Source organism: Anoplophora glabripennis, unplaced genomic scaffold, assembly GCF_000390285.2.
Source record: "Anoplophora glabripennis isolate ALB-LARVAE unplaced genomic scaffold, Agla_2.0 scaffold1151, whole genome shotgun sequence".
Lineage (NCBI taxonomy): Eukaryota > Metazoa > Arthropoda > Insecta > Coleoptera > Cerambycidae > Anoplophora > Anoplophora glabripennis.
In genome coordinates this window covers 83,763-102,683 of record NW_019417227.1, presented here as the reverse complement: position 1 = coordinate 102,683, position 18,921 = coordinate 83,763, and the positions used below count along the sequence as shown (strand labels likewise).

Here is an 18,921-nt window from a genome sequence, read left to right as displayed (position 1 = left end):
CTCAAGACAAGAGCTTCTGGACGTTATATATATATATACACCAAAAAAATTAGATGGCTGTCTAAGTTGAAAACCAAATTTCTTTCTTGGACGGAGATGCAGCCAAGGATAAAAAAGTTAAGCTCTTTTAAATTTTCAGGCTTTGGAAACTATATTTTGTTTCTTCATGAGGAAAAAACTACAAGAGGATGTAAGTTAAAATTTATCTTATAATTAGTCTTTAAAAAATTGCTTACTATTCGAGAATTGCATATGAAGTTAGCAAACATGATAGGTAAACATGAAATTAGCGGTAGGTGGACCTATGTTTGCTAACTTCATATGCAATTCTCGAATAGTAAGCAATTTTTTAATGACTAATTATAAGAAAAATTTTAATTTATATCCTCTTGTGGTTTTTTTCTGATAAAGAAACTAAATAATAGTTTCCAAAGCTTGAAAATTTAAAAGAGTGTAACTTTTTTATCCTTGTCTAATCCCTGTCTAAAAAGAAATTTGGTTTATATATATATATATATATATATATATATATATATATATATATATATATATACATATGTTACACATTAGTAGGTCAACACGTTCTTTGGACTAAAATAATGGGACTTTTCTTATGTTAAGGACCTGATATTTTCAAAATTTTGGGTTAATTTTCAAATGATGATGAAACTATTATTTGCTAATTATAATCACCAGCATTAGTAATGCTTTTCATCCCATCACAAATTCTGCTTTACAAAATGATGTTAGATTTTGAATAAGAAAATATCACAGCAGGCTACGGATTGTCAACTGGATCATCATAACTAGTTCAGCAAAAACATCTAGAAGGCCATTACACATATAATGAATATATAAAAAAAATCATTCAAATCATGTTTCAAAATTTTTTTTGAAGTATCCACTGGTTCTTAGTGGGTCACACTATATATTCTGATTTTGTAAATAATGCATACCCTCATAATAATACAATCCACTAAGGTTATATAATAGAATACAAATTATAATAAATCTAATTTTTATATGAAATAGCAAGACTAAACTCTTATACAGAATTACGCCTACATCGGAAAAGAATTTGTTTTTTTTTTAATGTCACTAATGTCAAATTCCTTATAACAATAAACCGACATTGCCTACAATCCATTTGTGACAGATTGAAATATTTAAATAATTTTAGATGTCTGTAGACTATCACTACTTGTAATAATAAATTGAGGAGGTATTAATACAGTATTTATTACATTAAACAGCAAACTTATAAAAACTGGGAGAAAATAGATACATAATAAAGAGGACAAAGTTTACAAAGATAAATAATATATAATCATTTATATTAATTTTATGTCACTAACTACATTTATATATGTAATTACATTTCAGAACATCAAACAATCTCACAGTAACTAATAAGTTTTAATTTGACCAATTCAGTAATGATTCTAAATTTTATTCAGTTTAATAAGGAATTTACTCACCAGTATTATTTTTTTAATAAATCTTTACTTCTTTCTAATCCATCTTCTTTCTTTTCTTTTTTGACTTTATTCGTGAATTTATCCGTGTCTTCCATATTTACTGTTGCAGAAATTTCTTTGGAACTCTCACCACAATCATCTTTTTCTGCCCACTTACCAGCAAATTCATCTCTATCTATTAGTTTTTCATTAGTATAGTCGTCTCTGTCCTCACCTTCAGATAATGGACCTTCGTGTCTTATAGACTGATTTTCTCCATCATTGTACTTGTTAACTTTATCAGTTTCTACAGAGCCTCTTTTCATAGTAGTGTCATCGGAGTCACGGTCACGACTTCCACTGTATGATCTGCTTCGATCTCTTGAACGGCTTCTATCATATCTTCTATCTCTATAATCGCGATAACCTCCTCGTTGATATCTTCCCCTTGGTCTACGATTGCCTCGATTATTGTATGGATAAGGTCTTCCGCGACCACGATAATCTCTGTCATTATATCTAGAATCTCTGTTATAATACCCACCCCCTCTTCCTCTTTGACTATGTCTTGGATTTTGAAAACGAGGTTTGTAATATGTACCACGATCATTATACCGACCTCTGAAACCGCCTCTTCGATATCTCCTTCTATCACCTGAATAACTTCTTGATCTTGATCTACTTCTGGAATAATAACTGCCAGATCTTGATCTAGAACGACTGTAGTATGATCGAGACCTACTACGGTAACTACGAGATCTTGATCTTGAAATGCTAGATGACCTAGATCTACTATATTTTGAACGAGATCTACTACGCCTCTTAGGTGATCTACTATCTGATCTGGGTCGTCCTGGAGGTTCAGGTGGACGGCGACCTAAAATTTTTTTTATTAAATTATGTACTTTTAATAAACAAAATTATAATTTGATACATTTTTTGCCAAAATAGTCAGTCACATTACCATAGATAAATTTTAATGTTGTGAAATAGTTTTGAGTACTAAAGCTGCTTTATTTTAATTTTACAAAAAATTACATAAGTTATTCGTAATTACAAAACAAAATAAAAAAATTATTTAAACATCTTCCTACTTTTTTGGCCAGTATACAGGATGACTCAGTCATAATGTCATTAATTTTAACCACGTATTCGGAAGGCTTAATAAAGACAGAAAATCGGAAATTTTTTTTTTTACTCGACTTAAAAATGAAGGAAATCAACCCATAACTCCCTCTAAGAGGGCGGCCCTGCCAGATGCCCGGATGCTAGGAAAATTTTGTAACGTAATGTCACGAACAAATCGTCAACTGAGGCGAACAGCGTTGCCAAGTACACATGTCCAGTCGGGATAGACAAAAAAAGGGCTTAACCAAGAAAAAATTAGGGACCACAATTTTATTGTTCTAACCTTTAGGGGGGGGAGTCAATAGTAGTGTAAATTCAGAATCGCGACTGAATTCCACCACTGCATCAGCCGCCATCTTGAATTTAAGGAAAAATCGTTTATGCTCAATATCTCGGCCATTTTCAACTTTACAACAAAAATGGTAAGGACTTAAGTTGTTGGAAATGCGATTTCCTACAACTTCTTTTATTACATATTTTATCGTGCGATCGATATTTTTCAAGTTAAGGGGGAAAATAGTGAAAGTATAATTACAGAATTATCTCGTTTGTTATCGACTTTACGACATAAATGTACATAAACAAAGTTGGAAAGAATTATATTTTCTACAATTTTGATCTTTGATTTTTTCGCTACTACCAACATTTAAGGTCCTACGCCTATGGCAAGCCTAACTAAACTCAAGGGATCAACATTCCATAGGCCTGACGTCACCGGCAGCTGGCCATGAACAAGAATAATCTTGTCGCATACAGAAAGGTTCAGTTTGAAAAAAACTCCCCGTGGGTTAGAGCCCATCACTACCACTGCAGAACCCGCACTGAAATGTACTATTATATGCCAGAGCTGCAGGGGCGAGACCTGCGAAAATGTTGTCGAGCTTCGAGAATTACTCGATGATGATGAGGAGGACGATGATGATATCATCACAAATCCTGCTGAATCAACTGAATGTAATGAGGACGACGACTGCGAAGAGGTAACCAACGATGTTCATTTGCCAGGACCATCGTCAAAGAAAAAAATGAATTAGTAGCGACGACATCTCAAGACAAGAGCTTCTGGACGTCCAAACTTTATAAGAAAAAATAAAGTTTAAAAAAACATGGCTTACACCTTTAACGCTTGCAAGAAACTTTTATAAAGAGGAAGATAGCAGAAGTCGCAACTATCTTGCAAGCAATGACACAAGGATTAGGCTTATTGGGGATACCACGTAAAAAAAAGAATTGCCTGAAACTCTACCCCGGTGGTGGTGTGGAAAAGAGTTTGCAAAAACGATTTTTATATTGCTCTGCGCCTTTACCGCAAGTATAGGACCTTAAATGTTGGTAGTAGTGAAAAAATCAAAGAGATCAAAATTGTTGAAAATATAATCCTTTCCAAATTTGTTTATGTATATTTATGTCGTAAAGTCAATAACAAACGAGATAATTCAATAATTATACTTTGTCACTATTTTCCCCCTTAACTTGAAAAATATCGATCGCACGATAAAATTTGTAGACAAAGAAGTTGTAGAAAATTGCATTTGCAACAACTTAAGTCCTTACCATTTTTGTTGTAAAGTTGAAAATGGCCGAGATATTGAGCAAAAACAATTCCTTTGAAATCAACTCCCGCAAGGTCCTACGCTCGCGTCTTTACCGCAAGCGTAGGACCTTAAATATTGGTATTGCGAAAAAATCAAAGGGATCAAAATTGTAGAAAATATAATTCTTTCCAACATTGTTTATGTACATTTGTCGTAAAGTCAATAACAAACGAAATAATTCTGTAATTATACTTTCACTATTTTCCCCCTTAACTTGAAAAATATCGATTGCACGATAAAATTTGTAATAAAAGAAGTTGTAGGAAATCGCATCGCAACAACTTAAGTCCTTACCATTTTTGTTGTAAAGTTGAAAATGGCCGAGATATTGAGCAAAAACGATTTTTCCTTAAATTCAAGATGGCGGCTGATGCAGGGGTGGAATTCAGTCGCGATTCTGAATTTACACTACTATTGACCCCCCCTAAAGGTTAGAACAAGCCTTACTTCTCAAAGTCAACTTTCGTTAAAAGAAAATAAATAAAACAGAGGTTTGAATTTTATCAAATAAAAAGAATCGACACACTAAATACCCGAATATACAAAATACACTACACACGGTTACAAAACCAATTACCTAACAATTTAAAGCTTTTATTCAAATCTACCACCCTCCATATCTCCCGCATTTTTCCCGCAAAGGAGTTAACATAACACATTTTCAAAAAGTTCAAGCTTTAGAAGCATCTTATTTCTCCAATCGTCTTGAATTTTGCAATTGGTTCCTAAATCGAAGGGCAGCAGAACTTTATTAACAAAGTGCCCTGGACGGATGAATGCTATTTTACTCGTGCTGGCATTTTAAACAGGTAAAAACATAAGTGTTGCTTTCTCAAAAACAATAAGTGCCTACCTAGGTTACACCAAAGTTTAGATTTACACTAAAGTTTACATTTATTATGTAAACTTTGGTTATACGCAACTGCATATTGAATAATAAATTGAAATACTAAAACTGTGTATTATTTAACATAATAAATTATAAAACGTGAAAACGTTAATGTTATTAATAATAAAAATGATAAAATGTAATAATGTACAATGGAAACAATCATCCCTATTCATTTGTTGTTTTAGCATAAATAAATAACAATTGTTATCACAATATTTAAGGTAAAATATCTATTTATCATGTGTCCAGACAAAGATGTTTATTTACGTCTTGTCCGAGTTCTAAGTAGGATCATATTCTATACAAAGTAGTAAATCATTGCCTGTCAAGGGATTCAGTGCAATTCGCTTTTTACATTTATGCTTTTACGGGTTTTAGAAATTGAATAATTTCTTTATACATTATGAAGGGACAAATGGAACAGTTCACGTCTGGCACCCTTGTTCCTACAAAAATTCCTTTATTCTCATAAACTATTTATTTTAAATGTAATTTATTATAAATCCAATTTGTTTTTTAATTTCCATATAATGTACTACATTTTACCTGTTGCGCCACTGTTTACTTGTTTTTTGGAGGCGCTCTCTGTTTTACGTCCAAGCTGGCCAGGTTAGTATTTGACGTATAACCGACCACTTCGTACATTCGATGCACCTGGGCGACTACAGCTACTATGAGAACACAGCCGGTATTTTAGACTTTAAATTCAATTTGTTGACACGATTTTCCTTTGATAAAAGACCGACAACTTTTTGCTACTACACTTGTATGTCTAACGGCCAGATAGGTTTCCGTAGCCAAACAGAATGCCACGGCTGCAAACAACTTATTCCTAAGTATTTTGACTTCTTGAAACCAAAAAACTTGGTGGCAAAGCCTGAAAGTGGTCAGTTTAATTGTTGTTAACAAATTGAATGTTTAAATGGCTGTAAAAAGTTTATTTTTATAGCTAGTACAATTTTTTATCTGTTAATTATTACGTTTTCTCACAACAAACATATATTTTTTTGAAAATTAAAAAAAGATTAACTTTAACCAAAGTTATTGCAAATTTAGTGCAAATATATTACATTTTCCGTCTCTGCGCGCACCAATTTTACCATATCTCTGGTTCAATTGGACGGATTGAGACGCACATCTCATTTTAAAACTTAAACTTTATTTTACAAGATAGGTAAGTTCCATTGATTAATTAATTTATTTAAAAATTAATGGCAGCTTAGAAAGTTGTGGAATTTCAACGAAAATGTTGGCTTTATTGGTTTATAAAACTTTTTTTGTTATTCAATTTTTATGAAAAGCCAAAAAAGTTACCGGTTATTGTTCCTCGCATCCTAACAATGATTTCATGCCTTGCTTGATTGTTAGAATGCAAAGAACAATATCCGGTAACTTTTTTGGCTTTTCGTCGAAGTTGAATAATAAAAAAAACCTTATAAACAATTAAAACCGGCATTTTCGTTGAAATTTCACAACTTTCTAAGATGCCATTAATTATTAAATAAATTAATAAATAAATGGAACTTAGAACCAGATATGGTAAAATTAGTGCGCACGGAGACGGAAAATGTAAGAAATTTGCACTAAATTTGCAATAACTTTGGTTAAAGTTAATTTTTTTTAATTTCCAAAAAAATACATATTTGTTATGAGAAAACGTAACTATTAGCGAATAAATTGTACTAGCTATAAAAATAAACTTTTTACAGCCATTTAAACATTTAATTTGTTGATAACAATTAAACTGACCACTTTCAGGCTTTGCGACCAAGTTTCTTTGGATTCAAGAGGTCAAATATTTAAGAATAAGTTGTTTGCACATCGGGCTCCTGGACTATATGGTGCACGTGTGCAAATTAAAACTGGGTTAAAAGGTTACTGAACCACAGGTTACCCTAGGTCGGAAACACGACGTACCGAGTTGTTTATTTGTCTCCGTCCCATTGTTTTTTTATGGAATATACAAGTCTCTCTTCTAATTGCAGTCAATATTTAAATACTGCATACAATTTATCCTCTCTTTATAATTTATCTAGTGAGTGTTGGTTTTTTATGACATTATTTCTGTAACGAAATTGAAATGGTTATGAAATGAAATTTAAATTATTTGAACTTTTGGGGTTTTGTAACTTCAATATTAAATCTTATTTAAAGTGAAACAGCTAATTTCTTTGCAGCCATAATAGTCACATTTGGTCAGATGAAACACACTACTACCCGCACACTACTCGTCGGTGGTATAGCTTTCAGAGGAGATTCGGTGTCAATGTCAATGGCGATCGTTTAATTGGGCCGCATTTTCTACCTGAACATCTGAATGGGCCGCGTTACTAATTTTTAGTAGAATTGTTTGAAAACCTTCCCCTTCGGGCTTACAGCAAATGTTGTTAAAATATTAACATTATGATGCTAATAAAAACTGATTTTTGGCAAGGCATGCTCAGACCTCCTCGAGGTTCTTGCTGGGCAACAACAACAATTTAATATGTTGATTGCATAAATAAAAAATTATTTATAGCATTTTAAATTATTATTGGCTGAAATGAGCAAACTGTTTATTTATTGTCTTTATATGAGCGAAAATATATAAATATGGCAACGTTGCATCTAGGGCGCGTTGTTCATATCGTAGCCGTGCATAATATTGTGAATAACCGGCTGACGTCAGCCGGTCAGTAACAGCCTGAAAAGGGGGTTAAATAATGATTTGAAAATATTTTTTTTCAGCTTAAATGTGCATTTAAATTTTTTTAATCAAGCCATCGTATTATACTCATTTTTATCTATCTGCTCTTAAAATTAATGACATTATGACTGAGAATCATCCTGTATATGTTGGGAAAATGTTGGCAAAACTGTTATTAATTGCATTTACAATAAAATTGATCAACATTAATTTTGAAATTAGCACCTTCATAAACAATTTGTTTCAAATACCGTCATAAATAAAAAATCTACAATGGTTAAATCGAGACTTCAAAGTGAACAAGATTTTTAAATCCATATCTTCCTATCCATTTATTCCAAAAAATATGATCTAATCAATTATAAATGAGAGGAAGAGAGGTAACCACCACATTGAAAATAAATTTGTCCTTTCACCTATTTTCTCATACAAAATTATATCATACTTTTACTTTTTGTTATAAACGGATAAGAAGAAATCTTAATCATCTTGGAATTCTAATTTAAGTATAAAAATTTTTAAAGATCCTATCTCCGCTACTGGTTGATATAATTATATACAAATTCAATGAATTTTTACCTTTAATCTACTTAAATCACTAGCCCGAGTTCATTGATCTACAAGAAATATCGTGAGATACTTGTGTAGACACCAAACTCTTCAAAAATACTGTATCTTGAAAACTAAGGCATTTTTTACATACATTTACAACTTTTTTCATTAAAATGATCTAAAAAATTATTTAATAAACCCCCAAACAAGCACATATTTTGAAACTATAACTTTTCTCAAATCCTAGTCTGCTATGATTTTTTTGTTTGTGGTTTCATGGCAAGAAGTGTAAATACTCCAGTCGGCAGAGGCCGAAAAGTTACTGTTGGTGACATTTTCTTGATAACTCGGAAATAACTGCACAGGAATACTTTAAATGATGAGTATAATAACAGGCTAATTTGCTGACAAAGTATTTTATCAGGAAAAAAGTTATTAACAATTTAATCGTGAAAAAAATTTTTTTTAGTAGTTTCCTTTAAATAACTCAGCGGGATGACTGTACGAAAAAATGCTTAGGGCATGATTTTGTTCGTAATAAAAATAGCTACAAAATGGCGGTGGTCCGATTACGAAATTTGCAATAACAAAGCCGTGAGATTGAAAAAACGGTTTAAAACGCCATTTTTTTTAAGTTGCTGTAAAAATGTCAATTATAAACAAAAAGTGATAAAACTTTCGAAAACTACAGTTCAATATATATGCAATAATGACGCTAAAGCCGAAAATCAGGAGAGCAAAACTTTTTGTTCTATAAGGTGTTATACATTCATCGGCATCTGAAACTCGAAACTTTGCCAAATTTGTTCGAAACTTTGCTGACACTTGAAATTTGGTATACACATAGTGTAAATATGCAGAAACTAAAAGCAATTTGCAAAATTCAAGTATCTTCATTTTTGCAGTTTTGGTAAGGTTTTGTACGTCACCCTAGTTTTATACGTCACAGTTTTTTAAATTTTTGGACGTATATTTATAAAATATTCCATTACGGTAGATTAGCCAGCATAATTATCTACAATTTAAAAAAATATATATTTTCATCGTTTAGATCCTAAGCTACTTAACATTTTGCGCCTGTTAGCCGTAGTCGTATATTATTCAACATATTAACATAAAACAAAATCGTACGTGTGGGGTAAACCTTTTACTTTAAGTAAACAATTGTTTAAATTTACTGTTGCATATTTCTAATAGTAAACAAGCGCCAAAGAGCGGAGCTCGCGCTCGAAAATGAAAAGTTAAAGGTTAAAGAATATTAAAAAAAATTTTTTTCACGATTAAATTGTTAATAACTTTTTTTCCTGATAAAATACTTTGTCAGCAAATTAATCAGTTACTGTACTCATCATTTAAAGTAGACCTGTGTAATTATTTCCGGGTTATCAAGGTTTGACACACGCCGAACCTCTACCAACTGGACTAAAACTCAATTTTTAATTTTTTTTTTAGCATTTCTATACCCCAAAGAATTCTAATTTTTGGAGACTGCGTTCAGAAGCTGCAAGAACTTTCAGATGAATTAAAAATAAAAATTGAAGTTTATTTTCAAAAAATTTTCCCTTAGAAAAATGATTTGCAAATTTGAGGAAGTTAGTTTCCGAACATGCACATTGTGTTTATTTAAAAACTGAGTTATCATTTTCCCAGCACAAGTTACTGCTGGAGAATTGAATAGCTTTATAAAAAACAAAAAGTAAAAGAAAAAGTTTATTGAACTTTTAATAGTTTTTATGTTAACTATTTGTTCATCTAATAATTGTAACTGTTAATATCTGTTATATTCTAATTTTGTATCTTCAGAAATCTATCTATTAAATTAGAGAGAAATACAGGGTGACCTAGAACTTTTGCCGCCCGGGGCAATCTCCAATTTGGCTCTCTTTCTAAGTCAATCAAATGGTGGTTTTTATAAATTAATGAACATACATAAATAATTAATTGTAATTGAGACAAACCAGGGTTCATAGTTCAAAAGTAATGAAGAATTCCCTGACTTTTCCAGGTTTTCCCTGACTTATAAAAATAAAATCCAGGTCACTTGTAGTTTATTTTTACATACTAATTGGTGTTTATGCATTAAATTTTTTCTCGACTGGACTCCATAATCTTTTTTATACCCTAAGAACCTCTTATAAAGGTTTCAAAACCACAAATAGTTTTCTCTTTCAAGAACACAGGGCCGGCTTTCAGCAAAATTTCCAGTTGCAAACATTAAATTCCCTGACTTTCATGAATATTTTTAAAATTCCCTGACTATTCCCTGTTTTTTATGAAGAATAACGAATTCCCTGACTTTTCCCGGTATTCCCGGTTTTCCCGGCCGCTACGAACCCTGCAAACTATAGGTGGGGAACTTTTTTCACCATTGGATGCGATATTTAAATTAGGCAGTAATAAAGTAGTTGATATACCTATAAATGCTACTTTTATAAAAATACAAGATACTTTTTTAAAGGCTACAAGAAACTTACGGAGGTCACAGGTAGGGTTTCTGATTTCTCGGCTTATTTTTTTTTCTCGGGACTCGAGAATTCTCGACTAGGAATTCCCGGAAATTTTCGAATTTTCGAGAAATTTCTAAAACTTAAAAAGTCATAATTTTGGTATTGCAATACAAAACAAAAACACGCTAATATATTTATCATCATCAACATTTATTATTTATTGTCTTTTTATTAATTACTTACAAATGTTTCTACTTCTACTAACAAAACTAAATTAAACTTTGAGTATCTTCTTTAAAACCTTTAATTTGTCTTTTTATTAAACACTTTCAATATGTTTATTTCAATGTTTTTGAATCTTGACTTCCTTCCAATATTTAATAATCATTAATCACACAATCTTTTAATTAAACAAATAGATAAGGAATCTAACCGAAGAAATCTTGAAAAAAAAAAACAAGTTTTAATTTCAAGATACAGAAGCGTTCTTCCTATTTATTATTACTACTTATAATCACAATATTTTAATTAACAAAACAAAAATGAAATAATTTACTAAAGAAACAGGAACTAAATATTTTCAGAATCTACATCAACATTAGGTATCTGCTAATAAAATTTTTTCAGTCTTTTAACTAGATATGTGCATAAAAAATGAGAATCATCAAAGTAGACTAGCTTATTAGCCTTAAAAACTTAAAATAAATAAATCACGAGCTAGTCGAGAAACCATTTCAACCGCTCAGCTATTTATCGAGACGAACTGAATACACGAACTAAACGAACGTGCAGCGGTGTGTGGTGCGAGATGGGAGGGCATAGACAAGCACAATCAAGTCAAAAACTCAAGTCAAGAACTTAAAACACACGCTATTTTTAAATTTCTCAATTTCTCGACACTTTTTTCTCGTCTCGAGTAATGCTAGACTTCCCGGGAATTCTCGAGCAGAAACCCTAGTCACAGGTTCCCCACCTATTATAAAAAACATAAAAAATCACCGGAACCATTGATGTCTGTATCCGAGCAAAATTTTTACAGATAATATTTTCAACCCTACATTAACTTGATGATGGGGAAAAATATTCGAAATCATATAATTCATAATTCGTAGAAATCGAATAGTAAACTTATGAAGTGAACAAGTTGTTTTTTACAACTAAAAATAAAAAATGCCTTCCAGAGCGGATTTTTTTAAATCAATCAACACCTTGTATTTCCTTAGCGAAACATTTCGCAAATATAGTTTATATAGCAAACTCTATTATTTTTTTATTCTCTATCGGTCCCTGAAGTTTCCGCATGGGAAACTGGGTCTCCCTGTATATTTAAAAGTGATTGAGATATAGGTAAATATTTACTTTTTTCTTTATTATTTCCCTGATGTATACTCTAAGATGTTTATTTAACTTTTTTCTTCCTATTTCATAAAAAAAATTTAAGAGTTCATACCCACAACACTGCTTAGTTGATCTAGGCTAGTCCTAAATGCTACTATTTGGAGAGCTCATGACACCTTTTGAGTGAACTGGTTTAAGCACATAGATATATATTTAATAAGGTTCACACTGTAAAGTTACATTTACCTGGTGGTAAAGGAGGCAGATCATTTCCTTTTTTTAATTCTGGTGGAGTCATAAGTCTAAAATTGCCAAATTTATCTAACACAACTTGTCCTTGTGGAATTTTGTTAGGTAATGGAGCTGGAACTAACGGTTTAATTTTTCTTGGTGATTCTGGTTTTTTAGGAGGCTCTTTCATAGCCATTGCTCTTCTTACACTAACAGTTTTTTCAGTGGATGGAGCTAGAGGGACAACACTTTTCTTCGGAGGAGAGTCATTAAAATTAGTTTCATTTTTACTATGTTTATCCTGTTCATTTAGCCACTCTGTCGAAGGAGGTAATCGTTCAGGCTGTTTCTTTTTAAATCGTGAGTTGCCTGAAGTCCCTGCACCTATATGCATCTTCCATTTTTGATTCCCTACAGAAGCTGTGGCTTCTGCTACTGCTTGTCTAGCTTTTTGTTCTCTTGTTGGAGATGGAGAATCTAGTAAGGAATGTTTGGGGCTTTCATCTACTTCACTCCTTGCAAAAAAAAAAAAGTTAATTTCAAATGTGCGATAGTTCTGAAGGATCAATATGAAATATATATATATATATATATATATATATATATATAATATTTCTACCCCTCATTTTAATCATGAGAATTAGCCCAGAAGTCGGAGACTTGTGCGGGAGAGGAGGCGTCATATTATTATTATTAAGGAGGTATATCGGGGTCCGAGGGAAGTGAGCAGCGCAGGGGGAGTCCTATGCTTTTCTTATGGGACTAAAGCCTACTGCCAATTTGAAAAAATTAAATTATTTTGAAATTATTTGCGATAAACATTATCTATATAGCAAAGAAATCTACTCATATGCACATAGCATACATATTGACTAATTAACAACATAAAAATATCATATTTAAGCCCAGGAACGACTTATGTTGGTAGGCCTTAGCCACCATTCAGTGTAGGAATGAAGGAAATCTGGAAAACCTCATTAATTAGGGGGGTGGTCAAATGCCAACCAGTGTCAATCTCTCACATTGACCCAAGCCAACATTCTTCCAACCTACCATACCTGCACAGAAGGTGCCAATCCTCCGTACAAGCATAGCTAATCTACGGTCTAATGGCCACGGGAATCGAACCCGGGCAGAATTAGCACACATCGATTTAAGTACTGACGCCGTATGGCTATTGACCGATATATACTCTCTTCCAATCCAATATCTTTAATAATAAACAATTAAAAGTAACGTTTTTTAATTTAATATTGTTTACATTATAAATATTCCATTAATTCGAATTGTCCAGTACTCCGGCACTCTTATGTTTTTAATGGTACCGGATTAATGAAATTTTACTGTATATAATAAATTTTTTTTTGGATGGCAAAAAACTATTAAAACCAATATTTAATCAAAATGATTACAAAACTTACCTTTTTGTTTCTTTTTCAAGAGCATAATATGCATTTAACTTTGATTCCAATTCTTCCAAATCTGGTAAGCTGTCAATAAATCTGAAAAGAATTACGTTATTTTTAAAACATGAATAGAGTGGAAATACAATGTTGGTGGGATACTCTATGAAGCATATGGAATATGAAAGCATGACCTGTACCCTAGGAGGAATAAATTTTTTAACTAATGATAGTGGGGGAAACAACTACTCCACAGACTATACGTCCCATCTAGCATTGAATTACACCCTTAATATCTAGTAATAAATAGCCAAGATCATTTGTCAGGCAGGAGAGTCACCAGACATAGACCTGTTTCGAACTTAGTTCTCGTCAGTTTGCCATAGGTGAGATAACCGACGAACAATTTAGCTATTTAGATGTCTATCTACAGACATGCTTTGAGTGTGAGATATAACCTATATACTGGCACAGAGTGACATTTGCTATAACTATACTCGGCGGTCGAAATTATAGTGACTAATACATAATATAAAAACACTATTACCATAATGCGTATAAAATATAAAATGATTTCTATACGGTTCAATATTATTTATCTTTGTGCCGCTCGCCATGCACATCGGTTGAATCTATAATCGTGTATAGACTGAGTTACACTGAACGTCGATATATAACGAGCGTTCAAATAAAAACGTGGTCGAAGTTGGCTCTGACACATTGGACGTAGGGAGTAGCTTATAGCGACCAACTTAACCTCATTTCTCAACGAGCTGTATAGCAGCTGTCAGTTTCAATAACGTTAATGACTATATAACTTTATTTTAAAGAATAATCGTGATAACAATAACAAACAATTAAAGGAGCTGCGGAAAGTGTCCCCCTCCTTGTTATAACAATAAATTAAAGCAGCTGCTGAAAGTATCCCCCTCCTTGTTCCAAGCACTTTTCACACCTGTTCCTCAAAGAATTAAAGACATTTTCTAAGATGCTCGGGGTATTGTTAATTTCACGAATCTTGTCTATAAGTCGAGCCTGCAGATGGTTTAAATCAGGAATAGGCAGTTCAAAAATAGTGTTTTTAAGGTAAGACCACAAAAGAAATCATACGGCGTAATATCACATGACCTCGGTGGAAATTCATGTTCAGACTTATTAGTCGATTTTGGAAAACTTCCCTCAACATATTCATCGTCTCGCCTGCCGTATGTGCCCTTGCGCCATCTTGTTGAAAGTAAAAGTTTGTAATTTCGTTTTCTTCTAGCTGGTTAACAAGAGGAGCGATAATTTCTTCTCTATACCTTTGCGCAGTAAGAGTACCACTAAAAAAAATAGGTCCTTAAATACTCCTTCGATTGAGAGCACACCAAACTCCAATTTTTTGAGCGTGTAGAGGGCCCTCGACAAAAAAGTTATATGGTTTTTCAGAAGACCACATTCTCATATTCTGTGAGTTTACGTAACCACTTAAATGAAACCAGGCTTCATCAGAAAAAAAGGTGATATTATGAAGTTCACCGTAGTTGTTTAAAAACCATTCACAAAATACAGCCAGTCGCGGAAAATCAACTTCATGAAGTTCTTGCTGACAAGTTAAACGATAGGAGAACAAACGCAAATCTTTTTTTAAGACTGTGTGGCAGGTACCGACTGATACTCCCACAATTTGTGATAAAACACGTACAGAAATTCTTGCCGCATTTTCCATTATTTGTTGAACATTTTTTTTTAATTCTTCAGTCCGCTTTTTAGGTCCGCCGCTTCCTTCTTTTCTTGTTACACTGCCCGTTTCACGAAAAACATTAACACAACGCTGAACTGCACTTTGAAAAATTTTGTACTCAACAAGGTCGGGAAATTGATTTTGAAATTCTATGAAACATTCCTCAATAGAATACTTCCATATTCCATCAATCTTGCGTCCATTTCTAAAGTAGGACTCTATGATAAACACTTTTTGTTCTTGAGAAAACACCATTTAAAACGAAAATATTCAAATTGATAGCGGCGATATAGCGCTTTGACAGATGACGTTTAAGTTCATTTGCTATACGCTACGCCCTACGTCCAAATTTTCAGAACCAACTTGACCACGTATTTTGTCTCTGTCTTTTGCACTTGGTAGGGAATAGGGAAATGCTTATTTAGTGGGTGTAAACGGACTTGATTTGCCCGACCTGAGAAACGTCATAGCATAAGCGTAGACGAAGGGTCTAATTCCATGGCTATAATAAATTTATAAATTAAAAAAACACAACTGAGACGTTTTAAAATGCTGTAATAATTAAAATTGATCAAAGTGCCGGTTATAGCAAACCGTAAAAAATATTAGATATTATGTTTTATTATGTTTTTTCAGAATAAACTTTTTAACTAATGATATTGTGGAAAACAATTATTCCAGATATGACATGCTTTATAAGAATAATTCATTACTGATAATTTGTCACAATTTAAGAAATTTTAAACTGATTTGGCAAAATATGGAAGCAGAATTTTAACATCAGTGTTCATCTAGTTCTAGTACCTAATGAAGAATGTTGATAACTATGTAATTAGGAGAATGGGAATATTATTTGTAGGATTTATTATCTGATATTTTTAGAAGTAAATAATTTAGTACAAGTTAGGTTAGGTCTACCTTTATAAATAGACTTATTTTGAAAATGAAAACAGTTCCCTCGAAAACTATGCGAAATAATCATACAAATCAAAATGAAATGTTAAACTTTTTCCTACTACTTTTTATGTTATTTTTTTTAGTGTTGGCGCACTTATATAAATGTCCAGACGTGTGTCCAAACGAAAATGTCCAGACATTTATCGTATCTGCCCAGTATTCTTTCAGATTTGTAATTACCGCCATTTTCAGCTAACCCAGCTAACCTAAAAATCCTAAAACCTTCAATTCTTACATCTCTTGGAATTGTTTTATAGTCTTTTTGTGGTTTTTACTCCAATTATTCACGGGGGATACATTCAGAAAATGTACCGCGAATAGGGAATGGCATATTGTTTGGAAATATAGAGAATACGTTCCAAGATTGCAAAATAATTAATATTCCTCTGTGGCATTATCAATATGCCTCTTAGGCAGGTTCGATACAGAAAAAAATGGTACGAAAGTTTTCAAAATCATTGAAATCTGTTAATAAATATACCAACTGCCTCGTGTAAAAATATCAGATCGATTGCCAATATAATTTTTTTGAAATATGATATTAAAAATTATGCTCTTATACACAGGCTCTTATGCGAGTTGGGAAAAAACTTTAATCAAATGTGAATATTGCTCTTAAAAATGGTTAGGATCGGGAAAGTAAAATTATAATTAAAGAATTAAATATTAAATATTTTAAAATAATAAAAATATGCACTTACAATGTAATTATTGTGATAATGGAATGAATATATAACGTTTTGACAAATTTGAACAAACATCTCCTCCAATAAAGGCAAATATGGCAACACTACGCTGTATTTAACGCTTCGACTGACATGCTATATTTGAATAGCTCGATTATAGACTATACATGCTGTTACAAATTCGCTTCTTACTACAGGGATCTCGGAAACGGAAAGAGATACGAAGTAGCTTAAATGGGGGCAAAGTTGCGTAATCAGGGGACCAACATTATGCCCCTAAAAAATCAAGGCTAACATAATTAGTTTTCGAAATATTTGAAAAAAAACAACGAAATTTTGGGAATCCGTTTTTTGTTTAATTTCAGCCTTGTTTGAGGTGGTATTGAAAAAATAACACTATCTCATGGTCACTTTTTGCCCTCTATCAAATGGCATAATCAATTTTTATATGTAAAGCCGCGTCCACATTAGTAAAAAATTACATTGTACATGAGCGTTTGACATAAATTTTAAAATCTATGCGAATGTAGACCTGTTCACCGCATGCGAGAACACGCAAACAATTTCGCCACATTCTACACACGCGATCCGTAGCTGGTCGGTTTTTTTTCGGAGATCAATGGGATTTAGTGTGGACGTAGTTTTTGTGAACGATTGTGACTAATTTAATGGTGTTTATTGTTCGCATTGTATGATTCGTGTTATCAAAGTGGTGTTTATAAATTATTCAGCAGATATTTTAGATTCCCCTAATTATGTCTACTTTGCCAACATCATGACTGATGCAATGATAATAATGAAAAGAAAACCACTTTTTTGTTTTTATTGAAATGCCACTTATCCTTTGGATCCCATAAAAGCCTTTGTTTTTGATATTATTGTATAAAAGAACATCCTCTTTGTTTAAATTCATTTTTAACATTTAAAATAAGACCAAAACAAACCGCCGAAGGTCACGCACGTGTTAATAGCGGACGCACAGCGCACAACGTATATATTTATGCAACCAGCATGACGAATTTGCGTCGCAAATATGTGTCGAATGCTACATTCAACATACAACCTAATTATTTACTAATGTGGACGCGGCTTAACGTTTTGTCTTTCCAGGACCATCATCAACTTCATTTTTTTAAATAGGACCCTGGAAATTTTATTAGATATTTTGCAAGTCTTCATGGCCCCCAATACTGTACTGCCTCAGCCCAAACCAGATTCAGACGTTTTATCTCGAAAAATTTATCTTCAGTGTATTCGTTCCAAATTTATCTAAATTTTTTATTTAGATTTCTATGTTTATTGAATAATAATAATAATATCTCTACTCCTCATTCTAACTACGAGAATTAGCCCAGTGCGGGAGAGGAGGCGGCATATTATGATTAAGCAGGCCGCATTTGCGCCCAGGAACGACTTATGTTGGTAGGCCCTAACCACCATTCAGTGCAGGAATGAGGGAAACCTGGAAAACCTGATTAATTAGGGGGGTGGTCAAATGCCAACCGGTGTCAATCTCTTACATTGACCCAAGCCAACATTCTTCCACCCTACCATACCTTATACATTTGAATTGCGATGGTTTAGGATTGTGGTCTGAATAGGCTGGAGAATCGGTCTATAGAGAATTTCTCAAATATTGAGAAAGATTCAAAATAAACGCGATTGATGACGAAACGTATTCGAGCCGATTAAAGAAAGCGTTAGTCACATTTTCTTCTCAACACATATAAAATGAAAAAAGATAACTTACTTTTGTTTCAGCTAGTGGATTAGGTCTACAGGAGAAACCACTTAAAAAAAACGCGCCGTGATATCTATCTCATTGA

At 32.6% G+C, this 18,921-nt stretch overlaps 1 protein-coding gene across 1 annotated transcript in view; it reads right to left on the bottom strand.

Moving 5' to 3' along the window:
• Positions 1–18,921, bottom strand: part of LOC108915012 (tetratricopeptide repeat protein 14 homolog) — a gene marked incomplete at its 5' end in the record, with an annotated part of 100,068 nt that overhangs the window by 621 nt on the left and 80,526 nt on the right. Inside the window, 3 exon segments of the mRNA XM_018720959.1 lie at positions 1,479–2,334; positions 12,342–12,841; positions 13,748–13,828. Coding sequence (XP_018576475.1) covers positions 1,484–2,334; positions 12,342–12,841; positions 13,748–13,828 — 1,432 coding nt within the window. The 3' untranslated portion in view covers positions 1,479–1,483.